We start from the raw sequence: 18,524 nt of genomic DNA on the forward strand, positions 1-18,524 counted from the left end.
GAGTTATTTAGGGTTAGTTAGTTGTATGGTTGAATGTCTCATCGCAACGCTCACCTTCTCCTCGCGATCAGCAGCAGCTGTTCCTTGCGCCGCTGTAGAATTCGTTCCCGCTCTTCCGAGCTTTTCGAGAAGCGCTCCCCGAGGGGAATGTCGTCGGTGCTGTCGTCCCGCAGCAGGTTGTCAAAGTTTCCAAAGATGTTGGTACTTCGCTCGACCTCGTAGCCACTGCTGCTTCCACCTGGCGAGGACGAGGTCGACGAGGAGGACGGATTCGTTCCGTAATGGCCACTCGGGTTGAACTCGTCCGCGTTGACGTAGTAATCGTTGGCGGTTATGGCGGGGAAGGCCGAGACCGGTCCAGCGGCCTGACTGCTACCGTTGAAGCTATGGCTGTTGCTTAAACTAGGATCGCTCGGTGTGGTCACGGGCGTTGTCGTCGTAGACGTGTTCGTGGTCGTCGTGTTCGGCTCGTCTTCGAGCAGTTCGTCAAATTCTTGGAACCGTGCCGGCACCTGCAGACGTCCCTCGAGTATGTTATCGATGGTCACCTCCATCGAGCGGGAAATCGTCAGGTCGGCGATCAGCGTGGACAGCGGAAAGCGCGGGAACATCTCCTGCACGTCCCGGGCCATGTTCCGGATCTGGGACGTGTGGTTGGCGGTGGTGGCCTCGCGCAGTAGCGACTCCGTACGCAGCACCGAGTTGATGTGCGTCACCTCGACGGAGAAATTGGGCAGCCACGACACGTACCGCGAGCCGTTAAAGTGGAAGAAGTGGTTGTTGGCGGTCCGGCCTGCCGGTTCGGCGTCGTCGATGCGGATCTCGTTCTGCAGGATGTTGCTATTGTTCTGGTGCACGCTCAGTCCCAGCCGACAGGTCGGGCAGCTCGTGTCCTGCTCGAGCCACGACTGAAGACAGGAGCTAATAGGGTTTGAAAACAATCAGTAAATTTCCAAGAACTCGTACTCAAAACCACTCACTTGTGAAACAGATGCGAGCAGGGCAGCTTCCGGGCCGTCTCCATCTTCTCCCAGCAGATGGCACAGTTGTCCGAGTTTTGCTTCAGGTCGTCCACCGTCGCCAGCGGGTAGCTCTTCTCCATGTGGTTCAGCACCCACAGATAATTCCGATGTTTCTTGAACTTGCGCTGAATCTCGTTGATCAGGTAGCGCAACTGCATGATGATCACCAGACTGGCCATCGACAGGAAGATGTTGCTCCACAGCAGCATGTGCAGATGGTGGCCAAAGTCGATGACCAGGGCGGCCACCTCGAACGACAGCTCGATGTAGTACGCCACCGGGCCCCGCTTGTCCCATGAAATGGCTGTAAATTGAGAAAATCAAAACTGATTAGAAATCAAATTAAGATGGAGCACGTGCCAAGTCGGCTACGACTGCGTGAAGCATGATTAATGGATTTCTAAAGTCTATTATCATTTTTGCTGTTATTTTGCGAGCTTTCCTACTTTGTGAGTCCGTTAGCTGCTCTTCTTAAATCAAAGCAAAAACCGTGTAGCTACTTACACTCGTGAGTGATTCCTCCCTGGCGCATATCATACAGGAACATCGCGTACCGGATCAGCACATGCAGTGTCCGGATCGATAGTAAAACGCACTGAAATCAGAAACCAAAAAAAACATCAATAATCAGCTACGAATCTATTAACACCAAATGCCATTGAATAAGGTGTGGGAAAAATTCTCCAACAAACGCCACCACCTTCAACAAACACGACGTCCTGAGTCAAGTCACTTTCTATACAGTAGCCGGTACCTGTCCCGAGACATTTCCATTGCGACAAAAAAGAGGGTATTGAATAATGTATCAACCCCGGGGCCCACACTAACCGATAGAAACCTCGAATTCAGTGACGTCTGAATTCTATTAGAATATCGTACCTCTGCGCCAACAACACCTTGGACCAGTATACCAGTAGGCCATGCGTCATTTACATTTCGACTAATTTGCTCCAGCACAGAGGGCGCGGTTATAGTGAGGAATCACCTGGTGTTAATCCTACTACTTTATTTAGGAACACGCCAGTTTGTGGTGGTGAGTCACGCGAAAGGTGACGGCTTAGCTCTGCAAGACCTTCCGTTACATTCGCATGGAGATGGTGATCTTAGCGGGTTGCAGACTGGATTTCGTCATGTATACAGTACTGGTCAAAAGTAGAAGATTTTTCAAACCTAACTCCAAATTCAAATTGTTGGTGTTCGCTCGTGTTTCGACCAACCATCATGAAATTTTCAGCATAAGTATTTAAGAATGTCTACTTTCAGATGCTTTTTTAAAAACATAGCTACCTATTATCAGTTCAAAGTTATTGACATTTTAGTAAAAAATGCGATTTTTACCGACACTCACTATTTTGACGACATCTTTAAAAATATTTATCGGACCAATTTCATATTTTGAGCACATAATCTTGAAATAGTTTATTAATATTACTCAAAATTTCAGCCAAATTCATTCACAACAAAAAAAGTTTCAGCGGTTTGAAGTTTGGAAGGGTTGCGCCAAAAGCGCGATGTCATATACCTTTGGCCAGAAAAAAAAACCAAGCGAACTGGCTAAATTTGGTCAAAAACGTGATTTCTTAAATTTCAATTCTAAAAAGTATCAAATTCCCATACAAAATTGAATCGCTTTGGGCAATGTGAGCACTAAACTCATCCTACCCAAGCTGGAAAATTGATGTGCTGGAAAAAAGGTTTTGTTATTATCCCCGGAGCAGTTCTCCTGATTTTCGCATTTTTTAGTTCTAAGTAAATTTCAAAATTTTCGCAAATGTTTTCAAGATTGACTTTAATTTTATAATTTTCGATTTAGATGAAAGATTGTCCAAGCATTCCTTATGCCAAAAAAGCTATTTTGCATCATTAGTTTATCCATATAACTCCCCATGTACAGTTGAGGGTTGGTCATACAAAAAAATTAGTACTTGAATTTTTAAAATCTATTTATTGTGAAGTTAATTTCTGATCGATTTGGTGTCTTCGCCAAAATTTAAAGTTAAAATTTGTACAGTGAAAAAAATCACGGAAAAAATTCCAATTTTTAATTTTAATTTTTATCACTAAAAGATGAACTCTGAGTTTTTCTGTGATTTTCGATAAGTTAAAGGGAGCTATTAAAACCAGAGTTAAGAATACCGTCCTCAAAGGTGACATTGGGTCTGGGGAATTATATTGGGTCACACAAATTTCAGCATTTTTGTATGACCCAATCTCACCCAATGTGACCACTGATGGCAATAGTTCAAAATCTGGTACCGATGCTATACATTTTTGAAATAATGCTTAAAAAATTACATGTCATTCAAATTTCAAACAGTAATTTTAGATGTAAAATCAAATTTGCTATCAAATTTTGTTTCAAGTTATAGGCATCTTGGTTAAAATTTTAAGAAAAGTTTCAATATACAAATATTTTAATATGAAAAGGCGATACTGTGAAAAATAATAAGCTGCGAAATTTTACACCATTAGGCAATCCTCACAAGAATGAGCATTTTTTTTAGAAAACTTAATTTTTATGTTTTTTATTTGGATGAAGCTTTGTGTGTACTTTCAGCATTTTTGCAAACGTCCTATAACCGTTACTAAAATATTCAAAAATCTGTACCTTGAGAACGTAATTTCTGATCGATTGAATCCGTTTCATAACATGATTTACAAACAAAAAATGGAATTGTGCAAAATAACCATTATCGTAAAATAATAAATTTTTGGTGTTTAAAAAAAACAACTATATATTGCGAATTATAGACATTTGAGTTTTTTCGAGAAAATTAAGTATTTTGTGAAAATTTGAGTATTTTATTCAAAAATCTCTAAAACAGTGAAGATGCATGCAAAATTTCGAATCGTTTTGTACCCATATTGCGAATTATAAAAAAATGTGTATTTTCGAGAAAATACGGTATTTTGTGATTTTTTTTTCAGTATTTATACTTCGAAACTTACCATAATATCAAAAAAAAAATTAAGATATTAAGATTAGCAGTTCTCTACGAAATCGAATTTTTTAAAAAGTTTTATTTTTGTATTTTTTTATCCGGCTAAAGCTTTTATGGTGCTTTCGGTATGCCCAAAGAAGCCATTTTGCATCATTAGTTTGTCCATATAATTTTCCAAAGCAATTTGGCAGCTGTCCATACAAAAATGATGTTTGAAAATTAAAAAATCTGTATCTGATGAAGGAATTTTTTGATCGATTTGGTGTCTTCGGCAAAGTAGTAGATATGGATACGAACTACACTGGAAAAAAATGATACACGGTAAAAAAAATTGGTGATTTTTAATTTAACTAAAACTTGATTTGCAAAAAAACCACTTTTTTATTTTTTTATATCTTTTAGATGTCATTAAATGCCAAATTTTCAGAAATTTCTAGTTTGTGCAAAAAATCTTTGAACGAGTTATGAATTTTTGAATCAATACTGATTTTTTCAAAAAATCGAAATATTGGTCACACATATTTTTAACTTCATTTTTCGATGTAAAATCAAATTTGCAATCAAAAAGTACTTTAATGAAATTTTGATAAAGTACACCGTTTTCAAGTTAAAGCCATTTTAAAGTAACTTTTTTAAAAATAGTCGCAGTTTTTCATTTTTTTTAAATTAGTGAACTTGTTTGCCACATTTTGAAAAAAATATTTTTGATGACTATGGTTAATTTAAGACTAACATTTTAAAATGGCGTTATATTGAATGTTTGGCCCTTTTGAAATGTTTGTCTTGATTTAAAAATTTTAATAATATTTTTTTTAAAAAGATCGGAAAACCTCACGAATGTTTCATACTTTAACATTGTAAATCGAACCATTAGTTGCTGAAATATCGACGTTAGAAAATGGTGGGTTCTCAGTTTTTCAAAAAAAAAAATTTCGAAAGTGGGCAAACATGTGCACTAATTTTTAAAAATGAAAGTGCGACTATCACCTAAAAGTTAATTTAACTTGAAAACGGTGCACTTTATCAAAATTTCACAAATTTGATTTGTGAAATTCAGTAATGTTTTAAAAATTCATAACTCGGTCAATGATTTTTTGTACAACCTAGAAATTTCTGAAAAGTTGGCATTTGATGTCCTCTAAAACATACACTCAGCCAAAACACTCTTTACCAGCCATAAGGATACCATATATTATTTTTCCATACAAAAACCATATAGATCTCATAGGTGTACTGAATGGATATTTTTCCATAAGGAGACCTTATGAATTTAATGTACAATTTCTGTTGCGTTCATAAGCAAACCTTATAAAATGGAAATGTTGTGAAGCTGGCAGATTTTGGTGTCTATATGGCAAACTTATGAATAGGATTTATTCCTAGATTTTCTCACTTAAAATTGTGACTGTATTGATTTGAAGATTTTTTTAAAGTTTATTTCCGTTATATTACAAAAAACAGATCAGATTATACGAGTCTCACTACTGGTCGTGGCCGCTTTTGAATCTAGGACGCATCAACTAGTTTTCACATTCAGTCCCCCAAGTCGCTGTTAATGTTGCTTGGGCACCGGTGTACGCGGATCGTTCCTTCGACCGATGGGTGAGGATCGTCTCGGGTCGATCGGGAACTGTTGGAACGCTCGTGGTCGGACACGTGGTCTAACTGCATACATACGAAGGTGATCTCGATTATGTTTGCATCGTCCGCTTCTCGTTGATGACCTTCTGCTTTTCCTTCGAATTGATCACGATCCTGGATGAAAAGGGTTAAACTTTTTAAAAAAAATCTAAACTATGCTAAATCTATAAATCGTTGAACCCTGAAACTTACACAATATGCTCCTGGTTGACGTCTTGTAACTGTGGCGGTGGCACTCGCTTGGGCCGTTCGCTTGCGCTATTACGTTGCGTCACTACTGGTGGCTTTGTCGTAAATTTCCGGTTAATAACGAAATCGTTATCGTGATGCTGCTGCTGCATTTAACAGAACGAGACTAAGGGATGTAAGACGAACATCGGGAAGTGTGAAGGAAACGGCACCACCTCAAACTCCAAATCTGCAGCATGACCTCTTGTTGCGACTCGTAGATTTCCGACGGCAAAAGTGTATGGTTAATCTTGTCGTTGGTTTTAAACAGCCGGTTGCTCCAGCTGCTCACTGATAACGCCGGAAACGGATCGCGTCGAAGAACAGGTATGAGTTGCGCTGCGCCTTCAAGACCTGGAAGCTAGTCCGGTCGGAAATATTCAATACTTTAGTTTGAAACCTAAGGTTACAATAACTTACCAAATTAAAGTTCGGGTTTGACCTGCCCTGGCACAGAACCAAATCGCGCAACTCGTCGTGCCGCTCATCGACATGGCTACCGGTTCTGACTTTATGGCCGGGTTTTGAGGAGATGTTTGATCGTTGGAATGATAAATAGCGCGGTCGAGTCCTGAAACAATAATAAAACATATTATGTAGTTGCAATAAAAACGAGATAATTCACTTACATACTTTCTTTTTCCAAATATGTTCACCATCCTCTTGCTTCGACTGGTCTGCTTTTTTCGCCATCATGAAATATATTTCTATAAGGTTTTCATATGACTTTTTCACATAAACAATTTCAATAGATTTCATACGCCAACCTTATAAAATGTATAGGAACAGCAATCAGTCATATAGTAAACATATGGACTTAATAAACGACGATTTTGATAGCATTTATATGGCTGGCCTTATGAAATTCAAAACTTATTTTGGCTGAGTGTATCAGAAAATGAAAAAAAATAAAAATAGTTTTTTTTGCAAATCAAGTTTTAGTGACAAAAAGTCAAATTAAAAATCACCAAATTTTTTTACCGTGTATCATTTTTTCCAGTGTAGTCCGTATCCATACCTACTACTTTGCCGAAGACACCAAATCGATCAAAAAATTCCTTCAAAAGATACAGATTTTTGAGTTTTCATACATCATTTTTGTATGGACAGCTGTCAAATTTGTATGGAAAATTATATGGACAAACTAATGATACTTCTTTGGGCATACCGATGGCACCAAAAAAATTTCAGTCGGATTAAAAAAATACGAATGACTGAAATCTGTGAGAATTGTTCAGAGGAAGCTTGAAAATTCAACAAAATTTGGTTGGATTTAGTTAATTTTAGAAATATATTAAATTTAAGTTATCGTCCGTTATTGCCGATAGAATTATCGATATAACGATAACGATAGATTATCGTTATCGTCCCGACAATTACGATAGAACTATCGTTAGCGTTATCGAACCTCGATAATTTTATCGTTAAACACCTTGGTAGAAAACCCTTTTTATTGATGATTTTTCAATATATTACTGGTTTTCAAAAACAAATATGCCTGATTAACATTCCAACGCCCAAGGCTCCAAAAAAGTTGGAACGGTAACTTCAACTCGCTGGTTCTCGGGCCTAACTCAACCAATCAAGATGATTCTTCTTTCTAGTGATTTGTTAGGATGTCTAGATCATTCTAGAACATTGCAGAACTTAATTTGATCAAATCTGTAATTTTTGCGATCAAAAACATCGTTCCAACTTTTTTTTTCGGGTGTAAAAAAAAATTCGCCGAAAATTCCGCGGAGGCAATCTTTTTAAAAAAGGTGGAACGATGTTTTCGGTCGCAGAAATTACAGATCTGATCAAATTAAGTTCTGCAAAGTTTTAGAATGATCTAGACATCCTTACAAATCACTGGAAAGAAGAATCATCTTGATTGGTTGAGTTAGGCCCGAGAACCAGCGAGTTGAAGTTACCGTTCCAACTTTTTTGGGAGGCTTGGGCGTCCGTGTAAGTTGGACATGCGTTGGGCGTTCCAGTGTTAACGGAATCATACCTTTTACAACCTTAAATTAACGCTCCAATCGAATTGTTGTTTATTTCTCATTTGTCACCAATCTCCCTTAGAGGGGTGGTCATTGGTCATAAACAAAAGCAAAATGCATTATTCAACAGATTTAAATCTCAGCTCTAACTCGATTTTGTGTTAGTTCGTTGACTGTTAGGTGATAAACGGTCAGTTTTGCTGTTGATTCTAGCCATCGAAAGAGTCCGGAAGCCCTCTGTTCTGTTGACAAATGAGGCTCCAAGCCAGCCGGTATCATCCAACAGCGTTGAACCGCCCCTGCTGGGTCAACGCTAATCTTACTTAAGTACGGTTACGCAAGCTGCTTAAAGCACTTCCCCCATCATCAGAATGATGGATTAAGTCATCTCACTTCACTCTCGTCAAGTTTAAGCCTCCCCTCTCTCTCTCCAAATGTCATTGCACAACAACAAGAACAAATTGAGTAAGCTAATCGGCACTTGTTCAAGGAGTTTAGGGCTCTCGTGGTCGGCACTTAGTTGATCTCCCTGGAACGCAACGCGCGTCACGTTGTCGACCGGTGAAACTCGTTCACTATTCAAATGATCGTCATCGTTAAACGAGTTATCGAGTTGACTTGTCGGTCAGTCAGAGCTGGCGTGACGAGACGAGATACTGTTAGAGAGAAGCTGGTTGATACCGGCTGGTGCAGAATTCTTGGCTGAATTCAACTGGTTATTCAAATCGTTATCTGTTTTTATTACTTTTGTAGCAATTTACAAAAATAAATTAAAATTTCAAAAAACTGCCTGAAAGCGAATGGGATCACTAAATTATGGATGCAGTCCGCCAGACAGAACGACCTCGTTTCGTTCCTGGCCCACAAATAAAAGGACAAACGACAGATCGCATACACAATTGAGTCTGGCTCGGAATAACCAGGTAACCCACATCCAACCACGCCAACAATGGGTAAATTATGTACCCACTGCAGAGATAAGGAATCTTACAAATGGTACCGCCAATGCTCTTTTACGACCGCAACTCCAAGTCACATTTCTGAAGATCATTATCTGAAGCACCACCACACGTGAGTCCCAGATGACCTGCCGCAGTCCGTGACCCTTTTGCCCTCCATTTCTCGCGTGGACCTCATTGAAAATGCACGCGCAGAATTAATTCCGGAACGCCATCAATTTCCCGCGGTTCTTGAGAGGTTGCCACTTTTTTCTGTTTGCTGCCCCGCCACAAGGTTGACCTTTTCTCGATAATCACACACAGTTGCTTCAGGTTCTTTTCTTTAACTTCCCTGGCAGTTCCAGCAGCGCCGCGGTTCAACTTTGGCCCGTGAGATCGGTGCGGAAATTTATGTGATCGTCGCGGCGACACTGGTTAGCGCATTTTTTTCATCAGGGTGTTGAGATTTACTTTTTTTTCTAAATATGAATATTCCTTTTTTTAAATCGATTAAAATCGTTACCAGGTCAAGATTTTTTTTAAATACACGTATGCTCGAAATAAGTTATTATAACTCATATTAATATACAGCAATTCCCCACGAAAACAGCATGGAAAAAAACAAAAGTCCTCGGATCGGGCTCAAAATTTTTCTGGGGATTCCCAGGCCGAAATAATTAGACCCGTATTTTTTTGTTTGGCCATTAGGGTGACCTACGCCGTGTTAGGGTGGTCTGAAAAATGGCCATTTTCGTCGATTTTCGCAAAAACCACATTTTTCGAAAAATCATAACTCCTCGCCATTTTAACCGATTTCAATTGTCTTATACGCAAATGAAAGGTGATAAGTTGACCTTTCAAAGAAAAATAGTAAGAAGTTTCAAAAATCTAGTCTAACATATGAAAAGGGCTTATGAAACTTTAAAATGCCGTTTTGACGGTGTCTGGACCAAAGAGCCTATGTCTGGAAATATTTTTATCGGATTCCCCGGACATTTTTACATAACATACTACAAAATTGGAGGAGTTCATTAACAGGATTCCGAGATATGATTTTTTGAAAATAAAATCCGTGTTTTTTGACGCGCCGTGCGCAAAAACCGGAGAATGACGAAATTGGCAAAAAATCAACTTTTTTCACTAAAACTGCGATAACTTTAAAATTTTAGCGATGAACTATAGATGTTTGGGTACCAAAATTTTCGTAATTAAGAGACGCAACTTTTGGTACCCAGACATGTATGGGTCATCGCTGAAATTTTGAAGTTATCGCAGTTTTAGTGAAAAACGTTGATTTTTTGCCAATTTCGTCTTTCTCCGGTTTTTGCGCGCGGCGCGTCAAAAAACACGGATTTTATTTTCAAAAAATCATATCTCGGAATCCCGTTAATGAACTCCTCCAATTTTGTAGTATGTTATGTAAAAATGTCCGGGGAATCCGATAAAAATATTTCCAGACATAGGCTCTTTGGTCCAGACACCGTCAAAACGGCATTTTAAAGTTTCATAAGCCCTTTTCATATGTTAGACTAGATTTTCGAAACTTCTTACTATTTTTCTTTGAAAGGTCAACTTATCACCTTTCATTTGCGTATAAGACAATTGAAATCGGTTAAAATGGCGAGGAGTTATGATTTTTCGAAAAATGTGGTTTTTGCGCAAATCGACGAAAATGGCCATTTTTCAGACCACCCTAACACGGCGTAGGTCACCCTAATGGCCAAACAAAAAAATACGGGTCTAATTATTTCGGCCTGGGAACCCCCAGAAAAATTTTGAGCCCGATCCGAGGACTTTTGTTTTTTTTTCCATGCTGTTTTCGTGGGGAATTGCTGTATACAGCAACTCCATTTGAAAAGAGCCTAAACCGAAAAAAAGTTCTCCGATCGGGCTCAAAATTTTTCTGGGGGTTCCTTGGCCAAAATAATTAGACCCGTAATTTTTTTGTTTGGCTATTAATGTGACCTACATCGTGCTAGGGTGGTTCAAAAAATTGCAATTTTCGTCATTTTTCGCAAAAATCTCTTTTTTTGAAAAATCATATCTCCGCGCCATTACATCCGATTTTAGCTGTCTTAGACGCAAAAGAAAGGTGATGAGTTTGGCTATTTGAGAAAAATGGTAAGAAGTTTCAAAAATCTAGCTTACCATTTGAAAAAGTCGCATGAAAACTTAAAATGGCGTTTTCACCGTGTCTGGACCTAAGAGCCTATGTCTGAAAATATTTTTATCGGATTCCTCGGAAAATTTCACATAATTTTTCCAAAAATTGGCGATGTCGAACCATATGTTTCGAAGATATGATTTTTTGAAAATAAAAACTGAGTTTTTCGACGCGCCACGCGCAAAAACGGGAAAATGACGAAATCGGCAAAAAAACAACTTTTTTCACTAAAACTGCGATAAAATTTTAGCGATGACCTATGGATGTTTGGGTATCAAAATTTTCGTTATTGAAAGACGCAAATTTTGGAACCATAACATCTATAGGTCCTCGCTGAAATTTTAAAGTTATCGCAGTTTTAGTTGAAAAAGTTGATTTTTTGTCGATTTCGTCATTTTCCCATTTTTGCGCGTGGCGCGTCGAAAAACTCAGTTTTTATTTTCAAAAAATCATATCTTCGAAACATATGGTTCGACATCGCCAATTTTTGGAAAAATTATGTGAAATTTTCCGAGGAATCCGATAAAAATATTTTCAGACATAGGCTCTTAGGTCCAGACACGGTGAAAACGCCATTTTAAGTTTTCATGCGACTTTTTCAAATGGTAAGCTAGATTTTTGAAACTTCTTACCATTTTTCTCAAATAGCCAAACTCATCACCTTTCTTTTGCGTCTACGACAGCTAAAATCGGATGAAATGGCGCGGAGATATGACTTTTCGAAAAAAAAGAGGTTTTTTCGAAAAATGACGAAAATTGCCATTTTTGAACCACCTTAGCACGATGTAGGTCACACTAACGGCCAAACAAAAAAAATACGGGTCTAATTATTTAGGCCAAGGAACCCCCAGAAAAATTTTGGGCCCGATCGAGAACTTTTTTTCGGTTTAGGCTCTTTTCAAATGGAATTGCTGTATAAATATACCGCAAATAATAAAATAATGCAAGTACAGAGCAATGAACCCTGTGATTTTAAAATTCTAGAGAATCGAAAGTGGCGTTTTTGAAATACGAGAATTGGAATAAGAGTTTTAGCAAAAAAAATTGAAAACTAAAAAAGTGTATGAAAACTCATTAAAAAATTGCAAAAAATCTCAAAGCCTTCACTTTAAATTAATTGTTTTATAAACGTTAATTGACAATAGATTTTCGCAAATTATTTCTTTTTTTTAATTTTGTAATGTTTTATGGGACTAATAAAAACATCTTTTGAGTCATAGTGCATGACGGTACAAACTACACAGCAAAAAAAAAATTAATAAATAAAAAAAAATAAAAAAAAATTAAAAATAAAATAAAATAAATTTTGCATTATTTTATGAAATTCTATGTAATATTACACCCTGAAATATGTAGGCCATCAGTATGGGAAACCTACTTGACCGAAATGTCAAGCTGATATATGCGTTTATCCTTTCGATTTTTCATCGATCTGATGGCCGAGTGGGCTAAGGCGCCAGTCCGTACTGTTGGTGCTGGGTTTGAATCCCGTCGGTTGCAACATTATTTTGTGTTTACAAAAATTGTACATGCAGTGTGTAATATTAAGTATTTTTTTTGACGAAGGTGATGTGCATGCTTTTGCATGCGATTTTACTATCGGATTTTTTGCTGTGTATGTTTTCAAAGCCATGAATTTCATAAAAGAAAATAATCTTGAACAACATCGAAAACATCATTAAAAATCTAATTTCTAATCGAAAAAAAAAAACTTCGCCGATTTTTTGATAAAGTGCACCGTTTTGGAGTTATCATTCCTTTTAATTTGTAGTTTTCGGAAAATACATTTTTCTTAAAAAAAAACATTATTTGAAAACTGAAAAAAGTTCCAACAAATTTTCTCTCTAAGACTTTAAAAATCGGACAATTAGAAAATCTCTAAAAATATTAGTTCGATTTTCATTGCTAAAGAATGAAACTTTTGTGAAATCTTTTCAATACAAATAATTTCATAATGTTGAAATTCGGTCTGAAATCTAGATTACTTGTTCAAAACAACCAATGCGCCATGGGTTTCCTATGTTGGTAGGACCTTTTGAATAAGTATGCGAGAAAAAAGAAATTTGGAAAGTTATGCATGAATTTTGAGTTTATTTTAATGAAAAGATAAAAAAAATCATTTTTTTAACATTGCAAATCGAAACAATAGTATTCATCGATTAATTTTTTTGTGAAGTTTATCTCAGAACTTATTCTCCATTTTGCATAGTCTCATAGAGAAAATTGTTTAATATTTACTCAGCTTCGCAAAAATATTTTTATTATTTCATTTACTCAGCTTCTCAAAAATATTTTTATGGTTTCTTTCAAGAAGCATTTTTGAAATCAAAAACGAAGAAAAATATGTACTTAAAAAAACGGAACAGCTTGAATACAGCTCATTAAATAAAAAAAATGTGAATTTGATTTGATTTTTCAATTTCTGTTGTCCGTTTTAACATTTTTCTTAAAAAAAACAGGTTTGGTTTGGAGTGACTCACCACACATAACCTTCGAACGCCTAGAAATGAGCAGAAACTTGCAACAGAGACCACAAAAGACCCGGGGGTCGTTAAAAAGGATTGCTTTGTTTTTTTATGAAAAATATAATGATGCAAAATTACTTCTTTTGACGAATGTTTATCCAAATAAAAAAATAAAAAGAATTCTTGAAGAATTACAATTGAAAAAGTAAACAAAAAATACAAAATAAAAGTAGTTTTAGAAATTTTCTTAATAAAAAACTTAAATAAGAATAACTTTAATTTAATTCAAATCTTTGATTCTATTACTCTGAGTAATAAATGTAAAAAATAGTAAAAAATAGAAGAAAAAAACATTAAAGAAGGCGCGTGCGACAAGATATCACGACAACGACGATCTGACAACAGGAAATCTAGCTATATTTTGTCGTCTTGGCTTAATTTTTTGCTACTCTTGCAAGAAATCAACTAGACGTGTCACTACAGAATGACAGTTGTCATTTTCATGTCAGTAAAAATTGACTGAACTCTACAGGTTTTTTCTTGAGAATAAAATTTTTATATTGCAGCAAAAATGTAAAGTAGATAGGTATAGTGACATTGAATGAGTTCAAATGTGCTGGTTAATAAAAAAAGTGAACTATTCCAACGCGTAAGTCAATAAAAATCCGCTTGAAATTGGAAAAAATGGCTTGCTCTAGCGGAACTGCACTGCCAGACAGGATTTTTTTTTTCGCTGAACCAGTTACAGGTTTGGTCAAATTTAATCAGCTTTTCATTAAGCAAAGAAAAAAGATACATTAAAGCTGATTACAATTTTTACAATTCAAAATCCAAAATTCATCTCCATCCAGTGTAATGAGCCGGCAGTGCCCGAGAAATTCTTTTCTTCCTTTTCGCCACGTCAAGGCAAAAGATGGCGGCACGACATGCAGCTCGCCCTCCTCCCCTGATGGTAATGTCTTGGCGAAAGTTCAAGGCTCGTCGTGGCCTGCTTCGATGCTGCATTCCTTCCTCTCTTGTTGGTGACCCCTTTTCAGGAGGTACACCACATGACCAGCAGCAACCAGCATGAAAAAAGGCGGTCATGGAGAGAGAGAAAAAAAAACAAGGAAATCCTCAAAGTAGGCTTTGCACGTCTCCGAGGTGGGAAGAAATCAGAAGAAATGCACTGTCTTTTCTTTTCCCTTTTTGTCTGAGGCGTGTGCGCGCGTTGCAACCTTAACCGCAAGTGCAAATGATAATTACACCACCTTGAACGGGGTTGAGGAGTTTGCGCCCAACGCGCGCAGGTCGTCAAAAGGGGCTTTAGACACTGACATTGAATTGGTAAAACGATGTCATTAAATGGGGCAGTGTGCTGATTGGAAATGACTCAAGCATTGATATTGGAAAATTACTCAATTTGTGGCATATATTTTTTTTTCAGTTGAATGTGAACATTTTTAAAATAAATTTTCATTTAAAATATTTTTAGCCCTGTCTGTAAAGTCAAAATCGCACTCCTGACTTACAGAGACTTATAGACACACGATTTATTCCGGCCACGTGCTCCCGTGACTTTGACCACCCCTATTTTCAGGTTCGTGCGTGGGTTGATGCGCGACTGACTGGACAGCACGTCAGCGGACGGCGACGTTAACGAAAAATTGCGTGATTGAAATAAATTAAATTTTACGCTTCGTGACATGTACACTACCTCTCCAAGATCGGGGATCGAGTATTTGAAGAAGTTTAAAAGATGTATCAACAGTTTAGTTAGCTCCTGTAACGTCTCATCAAGCTCATATTTGGGATTTGGGCTCATTTTAGTATTTGACAGCCTCAATAAACTTATTCGTAAAAACTTTCTTTTTTGATAATCAAATATTGTTTTTTAAACCGTATAGGTTCTCGGTATAAATAACAGGTTTGAATCTGCAAAACACATGAGAAAGAAAAACTTCTTTTATTTAAATAAAATTACGGGTTTGGTGGTCTACTTGATTTATGTGGCTTTGTGTGTTGTGCCAGACAATATTTTGAAACATGATAAAAATAGAAAACAGACAAAAATCGGCAAATTAGCTGGAAAATTATTGAAAACAGCAAATAGACAAAATATTGCACACAGAAAAATATGATGGTACGCAGAAAAAAAGTTAAATTTTGGAATGTTGAAAATTTGGTAGGGTGAATATAACCTCTTATTTTTGAGTAATGTTACATCAAAAATGTGTGAAAATGTGAACCTGATGAATATTCATCAAAAACTGATGAAAATTCATCATTTTCTGGGGTAAAATTAATCATTTTTTAGCCACAAAATCTGTCACCATTTCCTGATGAATATTTCCATCATTTTTTTTTCTGGGTACCAGTACCAGAAAAATTCCTGATTTGAGCTGGAATTGCTCAATTTTTACAGATTTTTAAAGTAATATTACTCAAAAAAGAGGTAATATCCAACCAACCTACATTTCAACCTTCCAACATTAAACTTTTTTTTGTCTGTGCAGCATTTGCCTTATACAACCAGTACAAATCAAAAACTTAACAATATACATAGAAATAAAACACTAAAAATTAACGAAGTAAAACATAAAACAAGAGAATGTCTCAAAACGATCGCCTAAACAAAAAACATTTTTTCATTTGGAAAAAAAATTGACCCTAAAGGGTTAAGCAGGGATATTTGATGGTTTTTTTTTTTGCAAAGAAAACCTAGAAAAAACTGAACAGAATTTTTAAATGAAATAAATTTCAATGAAAAAAAAAAACTACCAACTAGGTTGTTGAATAAGGCATGGAAAAACTCACAAAAAATGATAGAGATGATTTTGATTTTAAAGGTAAGCAACTCTTTATAAAATCGACTGATTTCATCAATTTTTACTTTTTTGTATTTTTTTTTATTTGGCTCAAACTTTTTGGAGGCCTTAAAAAACCTGTATTTTGGTACGTAAATATTCGAAAATCTGTAACATTTGAAGGATTTTTCTTATCGATTTGGTATCTTCGGTAAAGATGTGGAAAACTATTAAAAATAAGTAGGTTTCTGGAATTTTTAAAAAGATTTTTTATTGATTTTTTTTACAAAAAACAATTTCTAAAAAAACTTGACTTTGAAAGTTTTCGATATGTATTTGTGGAAAAAAATCCACAACTTTTGAGCCATTGAGAGTTATCATGTTTTTTTTTTTAAAAAAGAGGTTTTTTTAGATACAAAGACCGTTGCAGGGGGGATTTTTTTTAAACTTCAAAATTTTCATGAAATTAGACGTGCAATTAACTGAAAACAATTTTACATGCATTTCCCTGCATTGATAATCACCTTGAACATGATTGAAAAAGATTAAACATATTTTTAAGGTTTGTAAAATTTCGATGCACAAATCCGCAAAAAAAATGTTTTCAGATTGTAAAACAACTGTACTGATATTCAATGCATATTACAATACTTTTTTCATTGAAATTTAGCAACTATGCACCCAACTGGCAGTCGCATGATTGTGATGCATGGCGGCATGAAAGTATATCAGAATCTGCATGAAAACTGTCCTCATGCTTTTTTTGCGATATAGGGGTATGACATTTTTGCCCGTTACCGACAATTATCGACATTACCGACGGCTTTTTGGTTGTATTTCACAAAAAAAAAACCCCTTCACAGAACGAGGATTGAACCACCAACTTCTTGGTTATTGATCCGACACGCTACCACCGCGCCATGGACGCTTGATGAAAAGTGAGTGAAAGAGAACCAACATATGCTTCTCTTTGGAATGTTGCTCGGGGACGGGCCTGCATTATATGTGTTGGTGAGAACTGCAGATCGCTGAAATTTTTACAAGCGGGCAAAAATGATCTACGGGCTTGCTGCAAAAAATGTTATAAAATGTGACATTTTTTGCAGCAAATCCAATGTTGCAGATTTTGAGATATATTTTTCCTTTGGGTGGGCAAGTGATTCCAATTCATTTATTTTTTTACTGCCAAAATTGTATGGAGCCTAGAGCGTCCAATTTCCCGTCCCGGGAAAAAATCCCGGGATTTCCCGAAAAAATATATTTCCCGTTTCCGGAGAAATTTGTAAATTTCCCGGGAATTCCCGAAATTCAAGCGGAAGTATACATTTTCTTAAATTTTTGGAACTTTTTGTAGAAATTGCTCTGAAAAAATAATAAATGAGTAAACTCAACATGATTTTTTTCAATTAAATGTATTGTTTGGTATAATTAATAAAATTATCAGAAATTATGATATCGAATTATTTCGGATAATATTTATTTTTGAAGCACCAGGGAATAGATCTTGCTTAATGAGTATTAAAATATTACAAACAGGTAAGCTTTTAACAGATTGATGTTATTTCATCAAAACAATATTAACTTCTTACCCCCAAATTAAAATTGAGATTTTTTTTACACTTTTGTTTGAAAATCGAATTTGTGCAAAAATAATTAATTCAATTGGTTGAATACCTAGTACTATAGAAATTACTATTTGAAGTAAAAGAACAATGGAGCACTGGTGCAACTACAGGTGTTTGAGGGTTAAATTAAAAAAATAAAAGATTTTTTGTGGAATGATGTTAATTTATCGTATAATTTAAATCATGATGCATAATAATCGAAAAAAAAATCATTGAACAATTACTTTCTATTGTTTGTTCTCAAAAAATGCAAAAATAAATTCAAAGCTTGCTTCAAATTATTGAAAACATTGGGTTGTTTGGAGTAAAACCAACACTGAAAAGCTTTACCATTTGTTCAAGAGCTAAAATCAGTAGTTGTCATGAAAAACATAATTTCTGTATGTTTTTTTTTCTCTTTTTAAATAAACTGGTCACAGAGGCAAGCTTAAAATTAATCATCAAAAATAGAAAAAAAAACATTTTCTAGTAGTTGAATGATTTTTACATGCAGTCAAGCTGTTAATACCATTGATGTTGATGTCCTATACAATTTTGTTGCATTATATTAATTAAAACCAAGATCATAACAACTTTCAATAAATTTAAAATTTCCCGAGAATTCACGGGATTTCCTGGGAAATTGGCTGAAAATTTCCCGTTTCCCGGGAAATTTGTAACCCCGGGAATTTGGACGCTCTGGAGCCTTGTATGGGTGAACCAATGCTAATGACACAAAATGAATTCTTAGG

The 18,524-nt window shown here is 36.0% G+C and overlaps 3 protein-coding genes across 4 annotated transcripts in view; all 3 read right to left on the bottom strand.

Moving 5' to 3' along the window:
* LOC120425971 (E3 ubiquitin-protein ligase AMFR-like) overlaps nucleotides 1-18,524 on the bottom strand; it is a 75,394-nt gene that overhangs the window by 1,026 nt on the left and 55,844 nt on the right. The window contains exons 7-9 of the mRNA XM_039590625.2: nucleotides 1,527-1,617; nucleotides 981-1,326; nucleotides 55-921 (exon numbers count right to left, since the gene is read on the bottom strand). Of these exons, the coding sequence (XP_039446559.1) occupies nucleotides 55-921; nucleotides 981-1,326; nucleotides 1,527-1,617 (1,304 nt within the window). The remainder of the gene's footprint in view (nucleotides 1-54; nucleotides 922-980; nucleotides 1,327-1,526; nucleotides 1,618-18,524) is intronic.
* Nucleotides 5,119-5,992, bottom strand: LOC128093536 (uncharacterized). Of its 2 annotated transcripts, none has more exons than XM_052710767.1 (2): nucleotides 5,798-5,992; nucleotides 5,119-5,738 (listed from the first exon to the last, which is right to left on the bottom strand). In XM_052710767.1, the coding sequence occupies exons 1-2, from the start codon at nucleotides 5,944-5,946 to the stop codon at nucleotides 5,498-5,500; spliced, it is 390 nt and encodes a 129-aa protein (XP_052566727.1). In that variant the 5' UTR covers nucleotides 5,947-5,992; the 3' UTR covers nucleotides 5,119-5,497. The 2 variants fall into 2 exon arrangements, with proteins under 2 accessions (XP_052566727.1, XP_052566728.1); XM_052710768.1 differs by having other exon boundaries at nucleotides 5,585-5,719; nucleotides 5,798-5,946.
* LOC120425972 (uncharacterized) lies at nucleotides 5,961-6,605 on the bottom strand. Its single transcript, XM_039590626.2, has 3 exons — nucleotides 6,467-6,605; nucleotides 6,254-6,404; nucleotides 5,961-6,194 (listed from the first exon to the last, which is right to left on the bottom strand). The coding sequence occupies exons 1-3, from the start codon at nucleotides 6,490-6,492 to the stop codon at nucleotides 5,961-5,963; spliced, it is 411 nt and encodes a 136-aa protein (XP_039446560.1). The 5' UTR covers nucleotides 6,493-6,605.

This window comes from Culex pipiens, chromosome 3, assembly GCF_016801865.2.
Source record: "Culex pipiens pallens isolate TS chromosome 3, TS_CPP_V2, whole genome shotgun sequence".
Taxonomy (NCBI): domain Eukaryota; kingdom Metazoa; phylum Arthropoda; class Insecta; order Diptera; family Culicidae; genus Culex; species Culex pipiens.